The sequence below is a fragment of the Heterocephalus glaber genome, unplaced genomic scaffold (assembly GCF_053883595.1).
Source record: "Heterocephalus glaber isolate CG9 unplaced genomic scaffold, H.glaber_assembly_v1.0 deba00001429, whole genome shotgun sequence".
Lineage (NCBI taxonomy): Eukaryota > Metazoa > Chordata > Mammalia > Rodentia > Bathyergidae > Heterocephalus > Heterocephalus glaber.
In genome coordinates, this window is record NW_028258294.1 from 16,172,661 (window position 1) to 16,196,027 (window position 23,367).

A 23,367-nucleotide genomic window follows, 5' to 3' on the forward strand; every position below is an offset into this window, starting at 1 on the left:
TAGCTTGTTGAGGATGAGCATGTTTAGTCTTTGTAGATCTGTTATCTCTATTTCATATAAAGAAAATTAACAAGATATAAAATTTTAGGCTTATAGTTTTCCCTCCTCTTTAAGCACATTGAACATATAATTATCCCAATATCATCCGCTTCCATTATTGCTACTGGAAACCCAGTGAACATTTTAATCATTGTTCTCAGAATAATCTGAATTTACTCTTTGATTGCTTTTTATGTGTTCTTTGGCCTTAGCTATGCCTTGTATGTATCATGTTTCCTGTATTTATGAGTTCATCTCATTTATCATTTTGGAAAAATTTATGCCATTTTTCTGAAGATACCATACAGTCTTCTTTGTCTTTAGTCTTCCTCTTTTCCCTCTTCCCTATCTCTGACTCCATCTCTTAGAATTAACTGAACTTACTTCATACTCTCTAGTTCTGTATCACATCCATCAATTAAAAGCCATACAGCTTTTTCATACATCAGCTTTTTCTCTCAGTGTCTCTCTCTGCATCAGAAACTATAACTTGTCAAGTATTTTCAGAAATAATCTCTTCAGCTATGTAGTTTTATATTCATACCATTATTTTATTTCTAAATTTCTATTATTTAAACTGTATAGCTATTTTGTAATCATATCTTCCTTTCTTAGCTTTTAATCCATCAATTTTGTGCCCAAGGTTGATTGCTGTTAGCGTGCAATATGAAATAATGTGTTAGTCTGTATTTGATAACTCTAACAAAACTGAATAAGAACAATTGAATGAATTGGAACAACAAAATTAAAAAGTCATACTACTATTGTATTTGCAAAGATTTGCAAATCTAGTGTTGAGATAAAAAATTAAGCCTAATCTTTTGCCATATATAGGAAACAAACCAAAACAAAGTGATATATAACAAAAAATAAAAGAAGTAAAAAAAGAGGATACATGAGTTTAATGGAGTCCTGTAAAAATAATTTAAAGTAAAAATATCATATTATAAAAGATAATTTTATTTTAATAAAGATAATTAAAACTCTAAAATTAATATTTTTATTCACATTTGTTTTCAGACAGAAAATTAATTAAAATACGAAATGAAACTTTTTGAAATATAGGAAGCTACGAGTTATAATGGGAGTAGTGGGAAATTAAAACATTTATCTGACAGATCAATTATGACAAAATTGAAAAAGAATATAGTAGAGTAGCTTTATATAGCATACATGGATAAACATGCAACCTCATCCCTGCTTCAGGCCAAAATGCTTTGTACTTGTTGCTATAAAGTGTTAGCGTTTTCACTTCTGGACATATCTAACACTCACAGCTTAAAAGAAAGGTTTAATTTAGCTCAGCTTTGAGGGTGGTTCAGATCATGGGCAGCTGCCTCCAAAGCAGAAACATCATGGCAGAAGGAACTGGTAAGCAAAGCTCCTTAGGCCATGCTCAAGGATAGAGAGCAGTGTCACAGTGTCCGAGAAGACGAGGCAAGGGACCAGATGCAGACGTGAAGGCCACGCTTCCAAGACCTACCTGGTCACAGTCAACTGTGCTCTTCCAATCCCAGGAGCAGATCCCAAAGCCAATCATGTTGACACTGAGCTCTAACCACCACCTGTGGGATTTTTTACTTTATTTTAGTGCACAGGTAATTCACAACATTTGATTGGCTAGAAAGTGAAATTGTAAATTATGAAAAATATGAAAATAATATTGATGACAATAAAATTATCTAAAAGCTAATTTTAAAAATTTATTATAAAATGATTCCTTCTTTCAAATAAACATAAAACTTACACAAAAATTGATCTTATGTTTCACTAGAAAGATTTGTTCTGCAAGTTCCGAAAAAGCAGATGCCAAAAAACAGATGTCAAAACATGTATGGTGCTACATTTCATTATTAGAGGAAATGACAAACTTAGATATCTTTATTATTAACAACAATGATTATATTGATTATCTGAGAAAAGATATTAGACTATACTTAAATGTAGTGACCAAGAAAGAAAAATGTATTAATAAAAAGTTCATTAATTGAAACCAAAAAGTAAACTCAAAATGCTTATTTAAAAACCAATAAAAAAGAGAAACTTCTGAAAAAGTTAATAATGTAAAAATCATTATTGCTAACATTTATTGGGTACTCTTTGTCATGAATAGTTCTATGGTAAGTAATTTACAAAAACCTATCTGATCACATTCTCAATTTTCTGAGAATCATTCATTAATTTATTTCATAAACATTTACTGAGTACTAAAAATATACCAAAATTTCTATAAGGCACTCTGGACATACTAACTGAAGAAAGGAAATGATTTTAATACTCTAGAGCCATTTACATTTTGAAAAAATAAAGAAATATCCTCATTACAGATGGGAAAAAAATTCAAAGAAATTAAGTCAATTTCCCAAAGTCACATAGCATCTTTGGGTTTTTTTTGTTTTTTGTTTTGGGGGGGGGTTTGGTAACAGGGATCTAACTCGGGTCCTTGCTTGAGCAGCAAGTGGAGAAACCACTGAGCTAAATCCCCGGCCCTCATAGCATCTTTGTGTTTCTAGTATATGTGCTGCCAAAGTGGGCACAACCATAATGTGTTTAATCCAGGATTTCCTGAAGGTCCATGCTCCTAGCCACTATGTGATACCCCTGTAAAGAAAGAAGATAAAACAATCATTTATGCCATTAAAATTATGAAGCACATAATGGATCACTATAGTATTGCCATTTTTTAACCTGCTTACTTTATGCTAGGGACTTCAAATTTTTCCAGTAATCCCAAATACACTCTGCTGCAAGTAGTAATATTTCTGTCATATTTTACAATATAAAGAACTAAAAAATGAGGTGTTAAATAAGTTGTAGTCAAAAAGCTACTTTTATACCAACGACTCTGATTGTGAAACCCACACTTTGTTTAACTGCTACCACTTAGCACTCATAATAAAGAAATTAAAAAATAAAACTCTTAATAAGTACCACTGATATAACTTCCTCTTACATCATTGAAATTATGGACAAGATGGTTTGTTTTATCATAGAACATGAAATAACAAATTTGCCAGCAGAAATTCAACACATAGACAAAGAAAACATAGTTTTAAAAAATTAACTCCTCTGATAGAGGCAGATCCAGGTAACTTTTTGTTATTCCTATAAGTATATCAAGGAAAACATAATTTTTCTGTTCTTTATGTTGATGCAAAATATAGGCAATAGAAACATTTTGGCACATTTACCAGGCAATTCTCAACCATTATGTCACATCTGTCAAAGCTAGCTATACACAATCAAGCACAAACTCACTAAGTATATACAAAAACAACCTTGGTTAGCTACAATCTCATCTTTGAATATACCAGGAAAAATCCTAAATAAAAATCCACAAATCAATTCTGATTTATAGTAAAATGTCATGCCATTGCTGATGTATCAGTTTTGTAGGAATGCGAAGTCCAACATTTCTAGGTATTAAATATATGTACCTAAACACACAAGCAAAACTGTCAACTCTTTAATTCTGCAATCTCATATTTTATTTCTAAGAAAACAAGGAAGGTATTCAAAGATATGAGAGGAACTTAGCATTATTTATATTAATGTGTATTGCCATGTTCCCTATAGGGAAAATAATATATTTTTTGCTATAATAATATTTTGGAAAATATTCTAAACATATCATTTTGAAATGTTAGAAGAACTATAAGTAAGATATAACAAAGCACTTTTGTTTTTTAAAAGAAAAATATCAGCTGGCTATGAATAACTCTGCTGAAGAGGAGGCATTTAGGACAAGTCTCGAAGGAGTAGTAGAATTTTAACAGATGTGATTGAAAACAGAGATGTGTTTCTGGGTCAAAAGATAGGGGCAGGAGTAGTGTGAAATCAAGCTGGAAAAGTAGACTGGGTGCAGACCATAAAGTATATTAAATATAAATAGCAATAAATCAGCAAAACAGAACTGAGAAAACTAAAATAGATGCAAGGATGTGAGAACCAATTATATAACAAGAGTAATAATCATATTGCCAGAAAGGAGTTTCACTTATTTAATATACTGAAATAATTTGCTACATTCCCTATCTCACTTAAAACATTCATATAGTCCAGATGGTTTAAAGATATCAAATTTTAAATGCTACTAAACATTCTGCAGAAAATATTCATATAAACTTGGGGTTACAAGATAATTTTCTAAACAAGAAAAAAGTCAAAACTATGGACTTTTTTGTCCTAAAAATTTTCATAGAATTGGAATGCCATAGTAAGTTAACAATACAATGAGGAAGAATATTTCTGAGCAACAGTTGTAATGGTCCTAATGCAGAGAAGAACTCTGAGAAATTAAACAATGCACACAAATAATTAAAAATAAAAGAAAATAAGAAAAATCAAATGAGTAAACAATTCATACAAATGTAGAGGCAAATTGCCAATAAAATGAGAAATGTTCAACTGTTTTAAAGCTCAGGGAAGTATTAAGTAAGCAATAAAATACAGCTTTTTATTCATCAATACTGACAAAACTTAAGATTGGTCACATAAAATGCTGGCAAGGATATGATGAAAAAGTATCATACATTGGTGACAGGTATAGGAACTACTACTATATTAGTGAAAACAATCTGGCAGTACTTACTAAATTGAAAAATGTCCATACCCTTTGATCCATTAATTCAAGTTTTACAAATGTCTTCTGGAGAAAATAAAAGCACTAGTACATGCTCTATGTGGAAGATATGTTAATAATAGCATTATTTTTTCAGTGACAAAAAAAAGAATAAAGCAAAACTGGTACTCCCCTAAATGTCTAATTATAAGAGACAGTTGATTAAATTCTGTTACATCTACACAAAGGCATGATATGTAGCAAATAATCAGAATAAGTCAGTCCAGTGTTTATTAGATATGGTATTTTAATAATAGCAAGTATATTTATGTTTTTTAAAAAGACAAAACTAACATTATACATATAGATGTATCTGTAATAGAAGCATATAAACTGTGTTTTGTTGAAGAAGGACATATTAACTGTATTTTGTCAGGAAGAGAAAGTTCTTGATTTGTTTAATTCATTACTCTTTTGTTTGACTCATTATATTAAGCATTTATTAGTAATTTTGCCAAATTACCTGTGTCATTTAAAAATATAACACTTAAAAAGTAAAGTATAATTCATTAAAATACATAATGTCTCTGAATTGCTGTACTGAAATAAGACCATACTCTTGTGCTCTACTTATCAGACAGCCCACATGAAAAATGAAGTATATCAACTGGCACATGGTCCTTAATTGTGATTACATTTAATTACACTCAGCCTATTAAGTGCTTAAATTACCAGATAACAGGATCCGTGTTCCTAATAGTGGAAAGTGTATTAACAGTATATTTTGCTCTCTATTGTAGTCCAGTTCCAACAATCACATGGATGAAGGCTAATGGCTATATTCCTGGTAAGTCACGACTGCGGAAATCTCAGGCAGTGCTGGAAATACCAAATGTGCAGCTGGATGATGCAGGAATATATGAATGCAGAGCTGAAAACGCACGTGGAAAAAATTCATTCCGTGGACAATTACAAATATACAGTAAGTGTTTTTAGCAAAGCATGATGCTCTAGTCTCAAGAATCAGGCCCACAATAAAAATTTAACTAAACATTTTTTGTTAGGTACATAAAAACCAAGTAATAATTTATAAAATGCTTCTTTTGCATGCCTTAGCCCCATGTAAAATTGTTTTGCACTCAAAAATATTTTAAATTAAAACTTAATGAGGAATTATCAATCTCTTTGAATAGCATACAGAATTTTCATCCTTTAAAAGGATATATTTTCCTGGTATTAACACCATCCTGTGATGAGTTAAAAATCTTATATACTTTATTAAATTAATCTAGATCTTGGCTTGAATTAATGGTTAAAATCTATTGCCCTTGAACTAAATCCTGTCCAGCTGCTTCTTTCGAGTAAATAAGATTTTACTGAAACACAATCATACCAATTTTGTTTACATATGGGCTATGTCACCTTTTGCCTGGCTGTTGCAGAATTAAAGCCAGAGACCAGCTGATTTGCAAATCTTGTAATATTGCTATCCGGTACTTTGTAGAAAAAGTTTGCTGACTTCTGACCTAAATTAATATATCAGTATGATATATAGCTTCTACAGACTATAGGCATTTATATTGCCCCAAAATACCAAAGAACCAACCAAGTAATGTGTAAGAAATTGGATCATCTGTTTCCAAATTTTTACAATCTCATCTTTTCCTCTAAAGATTACAAATCATTTCCACTTTTCATATTTACTTGTATAATGCATACAATATGTAAGTGACAGAATTCTCATTTTCCACACAAAGACACTAAAAAAGAGAAGACTACAATACGCCAGGTCACTGGTATAAGCAAGTATAAATTCTTTTTTGTCCAAATATGCAAGGAACTCTTTCCCTGGATTTCAATATCTGTTCTTCTAAAAGGCACAATATTATATATGGGGACTCTAAAAAAATATTTTCAGACATAATGTCCAAATTCAACCTGCTTTTTTCCATATAACAACTCTTAGAAATTCAGCACTGTAACCACATTGACTATTCCATGTACATTTTATTCATTCAAGTAATTTTAATTGTTTCATACTGCTAGACATGCTAAACATACAGCTTTACAGGAACTCATGGTCAAATTTGATTCAATGAAAGGGAGCCCCATATTAGTAGAGAGCAGGTGCCATGATAAAGGCATGTGAAAAAGGCTGTGAAACTGCAGAGTCTTTCGTATTTTATTCAGAGGACCTGGGAAAGCCTTAAAAAGGATGGCTACCTGAAAGGCTAAACTCAGAAAGTATCTCAAAGAAGAAGATATAGAATCCATTAATAATTTGTAAGATTGAAATACCGGCTTTGCTTTGGATGATGCTTTATTTGGATGAAATCTACAAAGTTCATAATTTTGGATTAAATTCATACTGTTCATAACTATCCACAAATCTTTAAAGCAAATCATTAGGACAATTCTCTAACCATAGAGGAAAAATGTTGTTTCTGTACCCCAATGGAACAATAATTAACCTTTGAAGTTGTTGTTATTTTATCCTCAAAGCAACAGAATGAAATATTATTAACTCCTCTTTGAAAAAAATTAATACTAAAAAAGAAGTGTTTAAGCACAACTCAAGATCATAAATACACACACACACACACACAATGTTAACAAATACTTATTACTATTAAAGCTATTACATAAAGGTACCAAATATCTTTGTTTTGAGAATGGCCCACACATAGGTAAACTATTTGAGATGGAGGCTCTTACACGACTCCACTCACCTTGTTCCTCTCCTTACCACAAGCACTTCATTCTTAGGCAGTAATGATTATTTCCAGAAGTATAGAAAATTGTCTTGACTCAATATTATTGATGTACATTTTTTTCCTGATGTACTTCCCGATGAGAAGATTTGCCTATGAAACTGTCACTGAGAAACAATCTGTGGGTTCTTGTTGTAGATAACTGTAGGGTAGCCAGGTAAAGAAAAACATGCCAAAGCAAAGAGAAAATTAATCTGGATTATTGTCTAGAAAGAGAATCTAGACAACCTATACCCATTTGGCATCCGTGTGATCTCTTGCTGTTGCCTATGATTAGGATGGCTTCCATCAAGCTCCATCATGTGGCCATACATTTTGATTTTCCGTAGATAATCCCAGTTTATATCTGTTGCCTTAAGAATGATGGTAAACCATTTAGAGACTGAGTGCCCAAACCACAACCCCAAACCCACTTATTTATCACAAAGTGCCAACACTGCAATTAAACTCAAATACTGTGGTTTTAGTTTAGAAAAAACATTTGTTATCCAATGCTCAGCTCCTGAGGCAACTTGGCTCATGTGCCAACATAGAGGGCTTTGGATGCTCACTGTAGTTCTTGTGTATAGGTTCGCCACTACTCCCTAGAACAATTATGAACGTATCTATTTCACTTCCAGAAGTACCTTGAGTACTTGACTTTCATACTTTTAAAACATGTGTTTGACTTGAAGGCTTTGGTCACCATTAAACTCTAAAATGTAGAAGGTATCTTGTCCATTATTTCCACCTGACTGGCAATAAGTATATGTGAAATCCAGCTTTTTGTTGCTGGGACAAAATCCCTGAGATATTCATTTTAAGAGGAGAAAATGTTTCTGTTGGCTCACAGTTCAGAAGTTTTAGTTAATGGTCACTTGTGCTTTTGTCCTTGGGCCAATGGCAGGGCAGTACATCATAACAGGAGTTTGTAGGAAAGCAAGGTGTTCACATCATGGTGGCTAAGAAACAAGGGAGAGCAGAACAGGAACGGGCTACAATCTTGATACCCCTTTGAAGGTCAGGCCCCTAAAAACCTAACACTCTTCAGAAGGGCCCACTACTAAAGGCTGGCAACAGAAACTTTAACAAGAGGGTCTGTAAGGGACACTTGCAAACCATAGTAATATGGATCCTATGATGCCTGGCTATCCCACTGTATTCATGAATTATATTTAGAATCATCTCTCAGCAGAATGGAATACTGTTGGGCACTATGTAACTTGAGCTCTACCTATTGGGAAAAAGTAAAGACTGACTCATTCTATCCAAATGTTCAATATTCATAGAGTATTGAAAATAAAGATTTTTTTTTCTGTAGTTCACTTTTTCTTGACAGTATAATTACAAAAATGGTTTACATGCTTATCATTTAGACTCAAAAGATAAGCCTGTATTTTAAGGAAGATTTTGTTTTGTCAAAACCTTAAAAGTTGAGTGGTAGGTACAAATTTATGCTATATATTTTGCTTAACTGAGCATCAGTATTGTAAATATATTACAAGAAATTAGTCAACATATATAGTTAGACAAATTAAAATTAATGAAAAATTAAACATGTAATATAACATGAACATGTTTGAAAAATAATGTAAGAATTAAAATGGAAAATTTTGGAATGAACTATGGGATAAGCTATATAATTATTCTAATAAATATTCCTTTTATTAATACATTTTTATTCATGAAGTTTATTGGTACATTTTAGGTGTATAATATGATGACATTCATCATTGGGAATTTGTACCTTTTTATATGATATAGTTTTGATTCATTTTTTTGGTTATCTCTGTACCTTCTAGTTTCTCATGATAGACCCAAAAGACCTGGTTATAACAGTCATAGAAATTTTTAATCTTTTACATTTCCAATATACTGTAGGTTTAGCTTGGTGATTTAAAGTTCTCAAATAAAAAGAAAGAAAATTATGCAAAAACAACAAATGAAGAAAGAAGTGAGGAAGGAAGGGTATGAGAGGGAAGGAAGGAAGACAAGGAAAGGAAAGTGGACAATTTCTATTATAATTCCGTACTATTATAAAGATTATTGTTTAGATATGCACATAATTTTACATGTTTACTTACTGTAACAAATAAGGGGAAGTCAAAGGAGACTAAAACACTAATGAATGAAACTAATAATTGCAAAAAGCATGTTCTAGATGATAGACATAGACAACAAAGTAGACATCATACTTTATAAACATCAACACAATAAGCCTTGTTATTAGAATTTCTTAACAGATGAGGAAATGATGACTAGCTAGATTAAGGAATTTCTGGTACAAGGTCCTATTAAAAATAAACATTAGAAGCTGGAGATGTGTTGCTGTGGCTGAGCGCTTGCCTATCAAGCACAAAGCCCTTGGTTTGACCTCCAATATATCAGTAATAATAAAAATGCCCTAATAATAATCACAAGTAGAATCCAACATAGAACTGGTAATGACACCAGAATTCAACTTACACCCCAACTCTGGCTATAGGATGTTCCCTCTCAGTGAGATATGGCTGACCTACGCTAAAGCATGGGACAGAGTAGGTGATGCTTATGTATTTCAGTTTATTAATATTACAGAGAACAGTTTGATATATTCAAGTTCTTTCCATTCATTCTCACCATTTTTCTTTTCTTCAAAATCATACTTTTCTATATGAGATAGAGGGTTTTTTCCTATTTATGTTGGGGCTCCTGTGCAACAAATCCATGGTTTTTGACATGCTAAATAAGTGCTGTAGCACTGTGCCACATTCACAGCCCTAAGTAGAATTTTTTAAAGCATTTTAGCTATGAAAATATATGACAAGTTTATTGTGGGAAATGATATAAACTTATAGATTTCTGATTATTAATTTCATAATAAAATCTCAATCCTGTTTCTTTGGAGAAAAATGTTTGCCTTGAATTCTACTGTTGTTATGAACATGGTGCCATACATGTGTTCACATTTGAGAGAAAAGGAAATTGTATACAATGGCAATAGGTTAGAGATGAGAAGTAACCAGAATTTATTATGTTCAATCATTATAGTAGCTCACTGAAATAGAAATTACCATTTACAGCTTGCAGAGGAGACTCATTAAAATTAGGTAACTCATTCCTAAGCACGTATTAGAGCAAGGGCATCATAGCACTGGGATTTGAACCTCTATTCACCCCCAACTATATAATCTTTCCAGTGTTCTACATTACCTCTCACTGGCCCATAGTGGATAGTCATAATACTAAAAGTGATCTATGTGGAAAAAATATGTTGACTCCTCAATACTTTAAGAGTATTGGAATAATGAAGGAGGCCAATAACAGTTAGCATTTATCAGTAAAGAGCTACAGAATTTCTAATGACAAGAGATAATAAGCAAGAGTTGCTTTGTGCACATCTGCTTTGTGTTTCAAAAAAATGTAACCCAGAGACTGGATTTGAAGCTCAAATGTATTACATAAGTAGTTGCCAATATACAGTGCATCTGGCAGGGTTTTAACTGCTTCTGAGTTTAAAGTGCCATATGTCTCTTTAGTTTTCCACACCCTAAAAGAGGAAGCTTGCAAAAGTTCAAAAAAAGAAATGAGTGATTTATTTTAAGCAGGGCCCAACCCAGGATTTTCTTTTTCCAGGCAGGTCAAATATTCACCACAATGCAGGTCATGTCTTGGTATCTGTTATCTTCGCATCATTATTATTCAGAAGCTAGAGACATTGCCCTTTAACAACCTGCAATCTTCAGCCAATGAAAATTTCTAAACATAACCTTGCTTGTTTCTGATCATATTACTGATGATTTTGTTTTTCTAAGAATCTTATAAGGGCGGTACTCTTTGTCATATCATGGCCTAAAACACATTCTTCCATTCTATAATCAAGTGTCTAATTGTGTATTTTAAACATTCTATCATAGTCCTTCCACATAATATCTTTCAACTGTAGGTCTATGCAGTATAGAACTAGTGGTTTGTGAAATATATTGCAATATAAAAAAGAAATCTTTGCACTTTGTATACATGTAGCAAATTATAACAGTGTATCCCATAAATAAGTTCAAATGCCATATTTCAATTAAAATTTTAAAAAAGTAAAACAACCTGAAAAAATAAAAAAGGAAATCTATTGTAAAATTTGAACTGATCCTTTATTAAATACAACATTTTCCAGGTATATCACGAAGGAGGACAGTTTAAATACGAATAGCCTTAAATTTTATCCAGTGATGATGTTAATTTTTTCCAATATGGAGCTTAATTTTCACATAATCAATACCTTATTTTATTTGTGTTTGTGTCTGTGTGCATGTTTATATCTATATATTTGTGGATGTGTATTGTTCTGGGCCCTTCTTTGCAAGAAGCTTAAATATAATTGCACATGGCATCTAGGGAAGCAGCCAAGTGATATCACCAAGTTACCGAGTTTCACAGTTGCATTTGCTATTATGTCCTATAGATGTGAACATACACGTAGACATACAGGTTATATGCATGCACATACACATGTACATATAAATGAGGGATAGTCCTAGTTCAGGCCAGGTATGGTATCACACGTCTGTAATCCCAGTACAGGGGAGGCTGAAGCAGGAGGATCACCACAAGTTCAAGGCCAGCCTGGGCTACATAGTGAGACCCCATCTCAAAATCAAAAAACAAAACAAAAATACAAACCTAGATCAAAATAGCAAGATCTAAAACTTCATGTTTTTGATCTATCAAGCACTGATAAATTGATAGTATTTTTTTAATTAAGAGAGCTATGTCACAGGTCAGTTTTATTTTCAGAATTGTTGGTAGAGTGAATTTGTATAATGATTCAATTGTATCTCATCATCTAAATTTTGAGCTGATAGCAGACAGACATGATGGCATATTCACCTTTGTATGCTCAGTGTAAGCTTTGTACTATAGTGGTACACAATGGCAGGGATAACTTGTTTGATTGCTCTGACAAATTCATTTTTGAACCGGGACTTTGTTTTACCATTTTATAGAGTAATCCAAAATATATTTGGAGAAAAATTATTGCAGTCTTTAATTTTTTTCAAATGACAGTCTTTTTTCTGTTATTTTAACACTTTCTTAATTTTTCATTTCAGTCAATTTTAAGGTATCTTTTCCATTTTTAAGTCCCACAAGCTGTATATGCCAGCATTAATTCTAGCACATTAAGAGAATGATCATGAAATACAATTGGTCAATATTTTATAATTTTCTATAATTGGAACCATGTTGTTTCTAAAGTATATATTTTTAATCAATGGTTCCCTCAATGATCTCACTATCTAGCTCACATGTTTAACCAAAAATATCTTAGCAACTAAAAGGGACAACAAGCCATTACTTGATGATTTTCCAGGTGAGGAATAACTGTAGGTGTCCAGGGAATGTACAAATGACCCCCTCTGGTATTGTCACTAATGTTGAATTACTAGTGGGATTAAAAGTGACAGTGAAGACAGTAGGACATTTCACATGGAGTAAGTAGACTCAAGTACAGTATGTGCCTGGGAAATAGCAAACTGGTCTGTGTGGATTTCAGGAGTCACTCACAGTATGAAGTAGTGGGGAAAGCAGGGTAGAAAAGCTTATAGAAATCTCAAAAATGAAAGAGTTTAGTATTACTCTTATATCTTAGCTGCTTTCTCAGTATTTTTAGTATATATGGCATGAAACTATAAAGAGACTGATTTTGGAATCCAAACACAAAAGTCAAGATCAATATTTGAAACTCATTATGGTGAGATATTTGAATAGGAATCACAAAATGTATTTCATGGCCTACAAATCTTGTCTATGTTATGCAAAGGTAGGGCTCCTTAAAGACAAGATTATACTAGCTAGATAACCAATCAGCTAATAAAAACAACATTTCTACTTACAGACAAATAACTCACTTTGTAACTTTGTACAAACTTCTTTAATGGCTTTGAGCCAGTTTCTTGATTCACAAAATAAGATACGTTTCTTTGCAGAATGAATGTTGCAAAGATTAATTTGAGAACTTAGCTGTATATAGGACATCATGTCAACTACTACAATTTAATAAATAAGAGTTCTTTCTCTCTTGCTTTTCTGCTCCTTCCTAAACTGGCTTTGGTTTTGGATATCACAGATTCCTTATGATGGTCTTTCCCTGGCAATGATTTTAGGCCTTCTCTACTGCAGTTCAAATTCTTTAGTACGGGATATGGTTATTTCTCTATCCCTAATCATCTCTAAGATTGGTAAGGACGTTATAGTGTGAGATGAATGAACATAAGAATGAATGATCAAAGTCTTTGGTAGAACTGATAAAATATTTAGTAGTTTTTTGCCAAAAGTGTTCCTAGAGAAAAATAATAAATTCAGTTCAATTTTTTATATTTATTGCTTTGACTATTTTAAAAAGAATATGTATGGACAATGAGTCACATTTATATTATAAATTGGCCATCAGAAGAAAGATTTTAACTGATATCTTACATATTTTGTAAAATAATAGCATTGTCTTCTGATAAAGGAGTTTTTTCCTCTGTTGCAATTTTGAAAACTAAAAAAATTTATATTGGAAGATAAATTAAGAAAATTTACATACTAAGTAAAATTTTAATCAAAATTATTTTCCCAAAACTATTCAGGTCCTATTAGGAAAGAAAAAAAGGTCTAGAAAGGAAAGGAGAAAGGAAAAGAAAGAAAAATCAGAGCTACTTATTTAATAATAAGTTGTATTACTTCTTCCTATAGTATTCCCATATTTTGAAAGAACAATGCCTCTTAAGTAACTGACTTCCTAGAAAATGAGTTCTAGTGCCTCAGGAGAAGCAAATCACTTGCTTTAAAGCAGTTTCAAAATTAAACACACACACATCTACTTGACAAAAATGTCATCAAAGTATATTCATTGGTCTGTGTTTAACTTTCTTTTTGTTCAGGAAAAATAGTTCTGTGTGTAATGCAATGCTGTGCTTATTCCAAATATCTATGGTTATGTGAATTTTAAAATTAAAAATATTTAAATGCAATGTTTTCCATATGAATATTGAATTTAGTAAAGCATTTGAGAAATGAAATCACCCTTCCTTAATGCTTAAATACTTATAGCCTACCCACACTGGGTAGAAAAACTGAATGATACCCAGTTGGACAGTGGGAGCGCCCTCCAATGGGAATGCAAGGCCACTGGGAAGCCCAGGCCCACATACCGCTGGCTGAAGAATGGAGTGCCTCTCTTGCCTCAGGTACTGTTGGGAGCTAATAATCTGTTCTAGTGTAATTTTAGCAACATTGTGTCCAGTATAAAAAAGGCTTCTTTGTTCTTATTGAGAGACATTTCCTACCACTGCTAATTTCTTTGGAGTCAGAAATATAGCAAATATAAAAGCAAAAAAATTTAATCAACTCATTACATGTTTGAGTAATATATTTTTATTCAAATATTTTCAGTGCTATAAATTCTTGGGGAAATATCAATGATCATCTAAACTCATTGTCATTTCTGGCTATTAGATACCATCTAGCTTATTACCTTCCCTTTGCAGATGATGGAGTTAATCTCTTAAAGTAAAGGGAATTGCCCAATATCACATGTCTAGTATGAGTAGACCAGAATACAATATTTATCTCTGGTGTCCCGGGCATTGTTCTTTATATGATGCCCTACTAACCGCAGACTTAATAAGTGGCTTTATAGTAAACCATGATTTTACAGCAACTTTCTGGGTACTATATTTAAAATTAATTTGGTTATTATTTACTTTCAGAGTAATGGTAATAATTTTAACAGCTCTCTTCCTTGATTATGATCTTTGAAAGAAGGAAAACAGAGGAGGAATAATTCACTATTTCTGATAAAATGGAGGAGAAGCGTGTAAAGTTGAGACTCTGAGCACAAGTCCTGCCAGTCACCAGGCCTAGAAACTTGTCTATTTTATATCTCTTTGAGTCTCAGATTGGTCCTTTCTAAAATGAAGAAATTGAATCAGATTATGCCCATAATTTAATCTGGTTCCCAAATTCTCTTCTAAAGCCAGCTAAGCCAAAACAAGATGCAGTTACACAAAAAGCCAAGAAAAAAAAAAAAAAAAGGAAAAAAAGGGACTGTAGAGCTGTTAAAGAAGTGTTGGGGGTGGATTCACCAGTTCATTCATTCGTATTCTCCTGGGGATATTCCTTGAGAAAAGGCTGTGCTAGTTTTCTGTTCCCATTCTCCAAGAAACATAAATTCCACCAGCACATTATATGTCTGCTAAGTGGAAAAAAAAAAAAGCCAGTTTAGATTAAACAAATAATTGAAAATAAAACACATAAGAATACTACAGAAAATACTGTTTTCTTTACTGACGAAGAAATAGTTTTAATTTATAAGATACATGACAAAATAGTAAACGGTAAATCTGTGTTACAAAATTACCAAATAATGCTTAATTAGATAAATTAGAGGCCCTTTTTTCTTGATATAGGAGAGAATAGGCTCAAAATCTTTGAGTTGCTTATTTTCTATATCTAATTTTTTTCCATTACAGAATAGAGTCAACACAGCTAATGGAGTATTGATGATCCACAGTGTAAACCAGTCTGATTCTGGGATGTATCAGTGTTTGGCTGAAAATAAATATGGTGCTATTTATGCTAGTGCTGAGCTGAAGATTCTAGGTATGCAGTTTTTAAGTAAATAAACAGACAAAAAGATTGCATCTTTTCATGCTTGAATTCTTGCTATACTGACGTTTTGTGATGGAGTTCTAAAAATGTTTTTTATGGCTTGAAAAGAAATGCTTTGTATTGCTGACAATTTTTGTAAGTCTTAGAAGACTGCCTTATTTTGTGTACACTTTGTTCTGTATCTTTTTGGTTTATGTAGGTTTTCTAATTTTCATTTTAATCTTAAATGGTTTATTTGTCTTTTCTGTGGCATTAAAATCATACAAAGAAATACATGTTAATTTTAAGGAAGAATGCCTTGAGAGTATAGGAAATCAAAAAGTAGAATTCAAGCAGCCTGTCCCTGCTCACATAGAAATGGTTTCTATTTTCTGAAGCAGCTGTGTGTGTGTCTTGCAAGATAGGACTCCAAGATAAATCTACCTTTTCTAACCAGGTATTAGCCTTCATCATCCTCAAAATAAAATGGTAAGCTATCCAGAGGCCAGGCATGGTAGGCTCATAGGATGTACCTCTGTTAAGAAGGTAATTGAGAATTGGCACAAATTCCCTACTTAAAATTATAAGAAAGAGTCAATCCAGTGGGAGAGACTACCCTGATTGAGCACTGGGATGGATTTCACCTTTTCTCATACAGATAGTCTCGTAAATTTTGGTTCTAAAATGGCTATAATAAAAAGTAAGATTTACTGTCTCCTAAGAGTAGGCAGAAGGCCAACCATGTTTTCTACTTCCCACTTAAACACCCAAAACATAACATTTACAGAAATGTCAACAATCTTAGAAACTTGGGAAACTACCACTTACATGTAGGCTGAATGTAATACATCACAAATAAATGTATTGACTTATAAATGTTTGCAGTTGAAATTTCTCCACATTAAAAAAAATCAATAGCTAATAGAGGATTACATTTCAACTTCTCACATCTTAACCAATCAAATATTAATGTAATTTCTTGTCAACTAACACTCTAACATCTTGGAATAAAAAAGCTCATTCAGGCTACATTTAGTTAATAGTTTACCCAGAAACACTCAGAAATCCTTCTTATTCACTGTATGTATTTTCAAAATTATCTTTTATAAATTCTTTTTCGAGTAAGCAACCAAAAATATGAATTGTAATATAAATTTTAATGTTCTTGTGTCATACATTATATTGAAAGTTATGAACATAAAATATTACTGAAATACACATGAAATGGTCCAAAGGACAAAAATAAAGGTCTCAGATACCATAAATTTTTTTCACAGTCAAAAGCATTTATAAAATATCTAACAAAAAAGTTAATATTAATGAATAATCACACTTAGATGAATAAATGCAACAAATGAAATAAAATTTTGAATTAAAACTCAATTCCATTTGTTAAAAATATATTTTTTAAAATCACATCCAATTTATACATTAAAGTAAATTATTTATAAAATTAAGATTTATAGGTGGGAAATGCAGGACACAGGGTTTTTTCTCCATGAGGTAATATAAATTATTCCAAAGAAATTCCAAATATACTTCTGCAATTGGCCTCTTGGCCTTTTGCCAAAGTTGTCCACCAGTCTTTCATAATTGAAGTTGGTAATCTTAATTACAGCTAGTCATTTTATGAAATAGCATTTATCCATCGACCACATATTGTGTGAAATCATCATCTCCTAGTGAAAAGAGAGCCAGGAAAATATCCATTAATTAATAATAAAATTTTTGTGTTAATCTCATATATACGATTTTATGAGAAACATTTCTTAGAGGAAAAAGTTGCAAAATCTAGAGTATTCATTCATGTGAGATTATTGTTTCTGGTAGAATTAACAGTTTCTTTCTAATAGCTTCAGCTCCTACTTTTGCACTGAATCAACTGAAGAAAACAATAATCGTTACCAAAAACCGAGAAGTCATAATAGAATGCAAACCTCAAGGCTCTCCAAAACCAAACATCTCTTGGAAGAAGGGAGATAAAGCAGTTAGAGAGAACAAAAGGTAAGAAGTCTGCTTTATATTCATTGTCTTTCTTTTTGTTGTTTTATATTTTTATTGGTACATGTCTGCAGTAAAGAATGATTACATTCCTTGTGGGGAGTTGGTGCACGTACATAATATATTTTAATTTAATTCTTTTTTATCCCTTTCCCCTTCCCTTCCTCCAACCTTCCTTCATCTCTTGGTTCCCTTCCCTTTTGCAAAAACTTGGTCCCCCTTAAAATTAGACTTTCTTAATGTTACAAATACATACACAAAATATATGTTTCTTGTAAGAAGCTGTGAGGCATATTTCATAAATAAATATAAATGTGGCTATAGTGGATAAAAATTAAAAATGCACTACTTTAATATGGTTGGACTTCTTTATCTCAGTTGTTTTGAACCCATTAGGAATTTCAGTAAGTTATAAAGAAAACAAACACTTTCACCAAGTTACTCATTTTGGGTCTGCATATTTCACAGTCCACAAATTATATCCGAATACTTAAGAATTGTGTTTTTGTTCGATGTTAATATTAAAGATAATATTAAAATACTGTGAATAGTCTTCATAATCATTTTGTGATTGAATTTGTGCAATGTAATATTTGTGCAAAGTTTGCATTTTTGTATTCAATCATTTGATGCAAAATAAAATCAGATTATGTTGATTGCTGCAGGCAAATTTGTAAAGAGCACAGGAATACTAAATGTGTAAATATTTGTCTTTGACAAGTAAAAGTCAAGGAATATCAAAGCAATACAACTGGAAAAGATTAATGAGAAAGCAAATCATCACATGATAATCTATGTATGCCAACTTCAGAAGTCTCAGACTCTACCAATCATTATCATATGGGTGTTACACATGATAATTGAGCTTTGATAAAGTATTAGCCTCCCTTGTGTAAAACTATTTCACATTGTTGTTTTAAAATGTTTCTTTTCATTCAATGTATAGGGATAAGGGTTTAACTTGTATTTGTCCAGAGGTAAATGATAATATAATTCAAATAAATTAGCTCAACATTAGGGGTCCATTTGAATAATCCTTTAATTCTGAAATATTTCAAAATTTTTCCTTTCCAAGTTTTTGTTTTGCACCAAGTCTGAGGCACTCCAATTTAAACTGTATATTTCAGATGAAATAATTTGTTGAAAACTTGGTTCAGTTCAGGCTCAAGAATCTTTCCAGCCTGGAAAGAATGATCACAATAGATCACAATATACATCTTGTTTTGAAAGAGAATTCCTCTTACTTGCCAAAATCAGAAATTGTGGTATCAGTGTTTCATGTGATTGAATCAGTCAAAAGATTGTTGAATATTTTTGGATCATTAATCAGAGAAATATAAAAATAAATCCTATACAAAATTTATTAAATCAGAAGTATTTTTGTGTAGACAAAACAAATAATTCGCAATGTTTTACCATTTTTATGAATGGGCTAAAGTACTTACGTTATCAAAATATATATCTTATCAGTTCAAGCTGTTTGAAACCTACTACTTTGTTTTATGTTTCTTCTTGGCATGTGGACCTTGTCCTATTTACTGAGTTCACCAATAGAATCTCCTTCATCAACTATTCAAAAATATCATTCCAAATATAAAAAGTTGAATGGTGTTTTATTTCTTGGGGTTTTTTTTCGTTAAAGCAAAAGTGTTGATGAAAATAAAAAAAAAATACGGAGCCTTCTATTAAATATAACTAAAATAAACTCATTAATTTCTAGAAGTAGGAAAATACACATAGTAAGTTTTCTAGCTTTCCTACTCCTCTTTCTACTAAACCCTTGGGTTAGTGAGAGATATACACTGACCGCAATCTCAATGCAGTTTTTCCAAATGTCAACACTTGTGGTTAAAGTGTTCAGGAAGGAGGTTGAAAAATAAAATATTTATGATTTTATTTATTCAAGTAAAAGCAAGTTTGGGTCACATTTATATAACATTCTTCATTTCCTAATCTATATATTTAGATCTATGTGCTGGCTTTATTTAATAACAGAGCCCAAATGTATAGTGAATTTTTACCCTTAAAGTCAACAAGCAAAGTAATAAAATACCACTTTTAGGAATGGATAATTTGTTAACACATTTCATAGCCTTACATTTCATGATTATCTATACATGAAATTCCAAATGTAAATATTTAGCGTTTTTTAACCAGTATCTCAATTACACAGATAACTTGTTTTCTTATGGAAATTTTAGGTTACTTTTCTGCTATAAAGCATACCTATCATACAGTAATAGTTGTAAATATTCATTTAAATAGAAAGAGGGCTGTCAGAATACTGTTAAGACAACAAGACCTTTGTATTGTTTATATTTCACATTTGGTACAGACTCAAATCATGCTTTCTTTTCTTGGAATATAAGTATGTACATGATTCATGTGAGACTTCTGCCCCTCTCATCTATCCACAACTGGGCTGGAGGTGTCAAATAAATGAGCCTTGCCCTTCATGAATAATTTTTACAATTAAAAAAAGATTGGAAATCTTGTCTATGTGACTGGGAGTTTCATATATGTAAAAATGATTAATAATATTATATTGGATAAATTGAGTTAAAACAATAATGTATTGGAAAGGAAATATTTAAATATGAAAATATGTATTAATAATTTTTAAAACCATAAAATTATGTCCAAAATAGTCACATAAAAATGAAACTATAAAGTTTATTTGCAGAAAAATCATCTTTTATCATCTGGAAATATATCAGAAAGTCAAAAAAGTGAATTACATTTTAGAGTTAACTGAGATTTAACTCTGAACTGTAAATACAGTGCTGCAACAACTGGGCCTGGAATCCATCCTTTGTTTTATCTAGAGTGACTAAGAATCAACTGGCTTACCCTTTGCTGCCATTTTTTGACTGAATTTTCTACTGTTGTTCTGTTTGCCCTGATGGGGACCGCAAAAACACAGCCTTTTTCTTATTTATCAGTTTTATAAAGAAATACAGAAATATTCATACTAAAGTTTAGAACTAAATAATTACAATATAATATGTCTTTTAGAGTAAATCTAATTAATACATCTTTACTTGCTTATAGATTATAAAATTGTGCTTTCTTTTGGTTCTCAGTGAATCCCTAATATATATATATATATATATATATATATATATATCCTTATATAAAGAGACAGAATTGATGAGTTGTTTATAGTTGGTTGTTGTTTATATCACAGAAGTCATTTATATCACAAAACAATTTGAACTGCTTCTCAATTCCATGATTCTTAATGATGATGACAATTTGTAAATCTGTAGCATTTATAATTTACAAAACATTTTAATATTGTGGGTAGCAGTATAATCCAGTATATAAGGGGATTTAGTTGTCCTGCTTATCCTCATGAGTTTATGAGCTTTTAACAAATTACCTATGGTTTTGTTACTTATAACAATAGAACTTAAAAGAGTAACTTTTCTGAGTTGTGAATATTGAATTAAATTTCTTATGTAAAATACATTGGCTGATATACAGTATCTACTAAGCACTCAGTAGATGCTATTTGGAATTATTATGAAGATGATACTGGTAGTGGGGTTACGAATAATAACAATTCCATTTGAACCTTTGAATTTTTAAATGCTGGGATAGATTTTAGTTATCAATAGTCTGGAAATAATTACCATACCCCTTTCGTATCCAAGTAATTAAAGAAAATGATACTTCAGCTATTCTCTGGCACTAAAAGAGTTTTTGGGTAATCTGTGTAAAAAGTATGTTCTTTACTCATCTCTTCAAATTGCCACTCTTTGCTCATCAAAACCCCAAATCTCCACTTTTTGTTTTCTATTCCTGGTATTGCCACTCATATCTTTTACTTACTCCTTATTTAGTATCTTTAGTATGCCGTCTTATACTGGAAGACTCTGTATTTACTTCTTTCACCATCAGCTTTATAGCTTATGTGCAAATTAATGACAATCAATGTGAAGTCTTTTTAAGACTTTTTAAAATTATTTTTTAATCTTTTTCTTTAAGAGAGCCCCAGATTTTGCCCCATATCTTCTGAAGATCACCAACACACATTCTCTTAGGTTCATTGATCAATCATGTCCATTCTCATACTAACACTAATAAACTTCAGAAGTACTATGAAATAAAATGTTCCACAGAGATTTTCTCCTTTAACATACTTTGATTCAGAATGTTCTGCTCATCAAATTCCTATTAGATTTTCACTTCAGTTCATTATTTCTATTACTTGGCCATTAACTTTTGTTAAAATATAATCATCCAAAATGTACTCCAGCAATGCACACATATTAAGATTTTTCATATATTCAACTTCTGTATTTTTTTGTGGACAAAGACAATCTCGGCTAAGAAGACTACACTGTTTGGAGTTGAGGACATAATTTATTTTTTTTGCCAAATTTACACTTTATTTTACACACACACACACACACACACACACTAAGTTGTAGACATGGCATTTTATCCCTAAATATTTCAGTAGTTATCTCCTAAGAACTAGGACTTTCTATAGAACCACATTGCCATGGCCTCAAGTGTGGTGTGTGCTCTACCATTGAGCTATACCCCTAGCCAAGAAATCTAATATTGATGCAGTAATATATAATATACAGCTCATACCAAATTTACCCAATTGTACCAATACTGCTACCATCAACAAACCTAATGAGTAAAGTTCAAGTAAAGCAATTGTTTTCTTTTTTAATCCTTAAAATAGACCCCACTTTAAACATGTACAGTAACTTTTGTATTCAAAACATTAAAATCTAAAAAATACCCTAGATGTAATGTGTAACTAAGACAGATGTTACAGGGCAAGAGATGCAGCCCAGAGGCAAAGAATTGTCTACCATGTGTGAGACTCTAAGTTTGACCTTATAAAAAAGCCATCAGGAGAAATTAATGGAAACTTTTTTTTTCTATACTGAAGATTGAATATAGGATCTGTCACTGAGCTACATCCTCAGTTTGGTTTTTTTGTTTGTTTGTTTGTTTTGATATGGAGTCTCACTAAGTTGTTAAGTTGCCCAGACTGGGCTCAAACTTGAAAACTTCCCACTTCATCCTTCCAGAGGTAGGATTACAGGCATTCACCACCATGCCTTGGTTTAAAAACTTCTTATTTTAAAGAATCCTGTGGTATGTGGTGATGTATGCCTATAATCCCAACTACTTGGGAGGTTGAGATAGGAGGACTGACTGCAAGTTTGCAGCCAGCTGGGGCAACTTAGCCAGACTGTATCCTGTATCTCAAAATAAAAAAAATAAAAGGGCTGGGAATGTAGCTTAGTTGTAGAACATTTGCCTAGTATGCATGAGACCATGAGTTCAATCCAAGTACTGCAAAAAAAAAAAAAAAAAGACATATATGAAATATATACTAAATTAATATATTTTATAATATATTAAATCTTCATTGTGATC

The 23,367-nt window shown here is 31.7% G+C and overlaps 1 protein-coding gene across 22 annotated transcripts in view; it reads left to right on the plus strand.

Annotated features, from left to right (window-relative positions):
- Cntn5 (contactin 5) overlaps nt 1-23,367 on the plus strand; it is a 1,206,007-nt gene that overhangs the window by 937,047 nt on the left and 245,593 nt on the right. For all 22 annotated transcript variants that reach the window (XM_087212119.1, XM_087212127.1, XM_087212125.1 and 19 more), the window contains 4 exons: nt 5,401-5,582; nt 14,419-14,555; nt 15,840-15,969; nt 17,811-17,961. In XM_087212119.1, the coding sequence (XP_087068245.1) occupies nt 5,401-5,582; nt 14,419-14,555; nt 15,840-15,969; nt 17,811-17,961 (600 nt within the window). The remainder of the gene's footprint in view (nt 1-5,400; nt 5,583-14,418; nt 14,556-15,839; nt 15,970-17,810; nt 17,962-23,367) is intronic.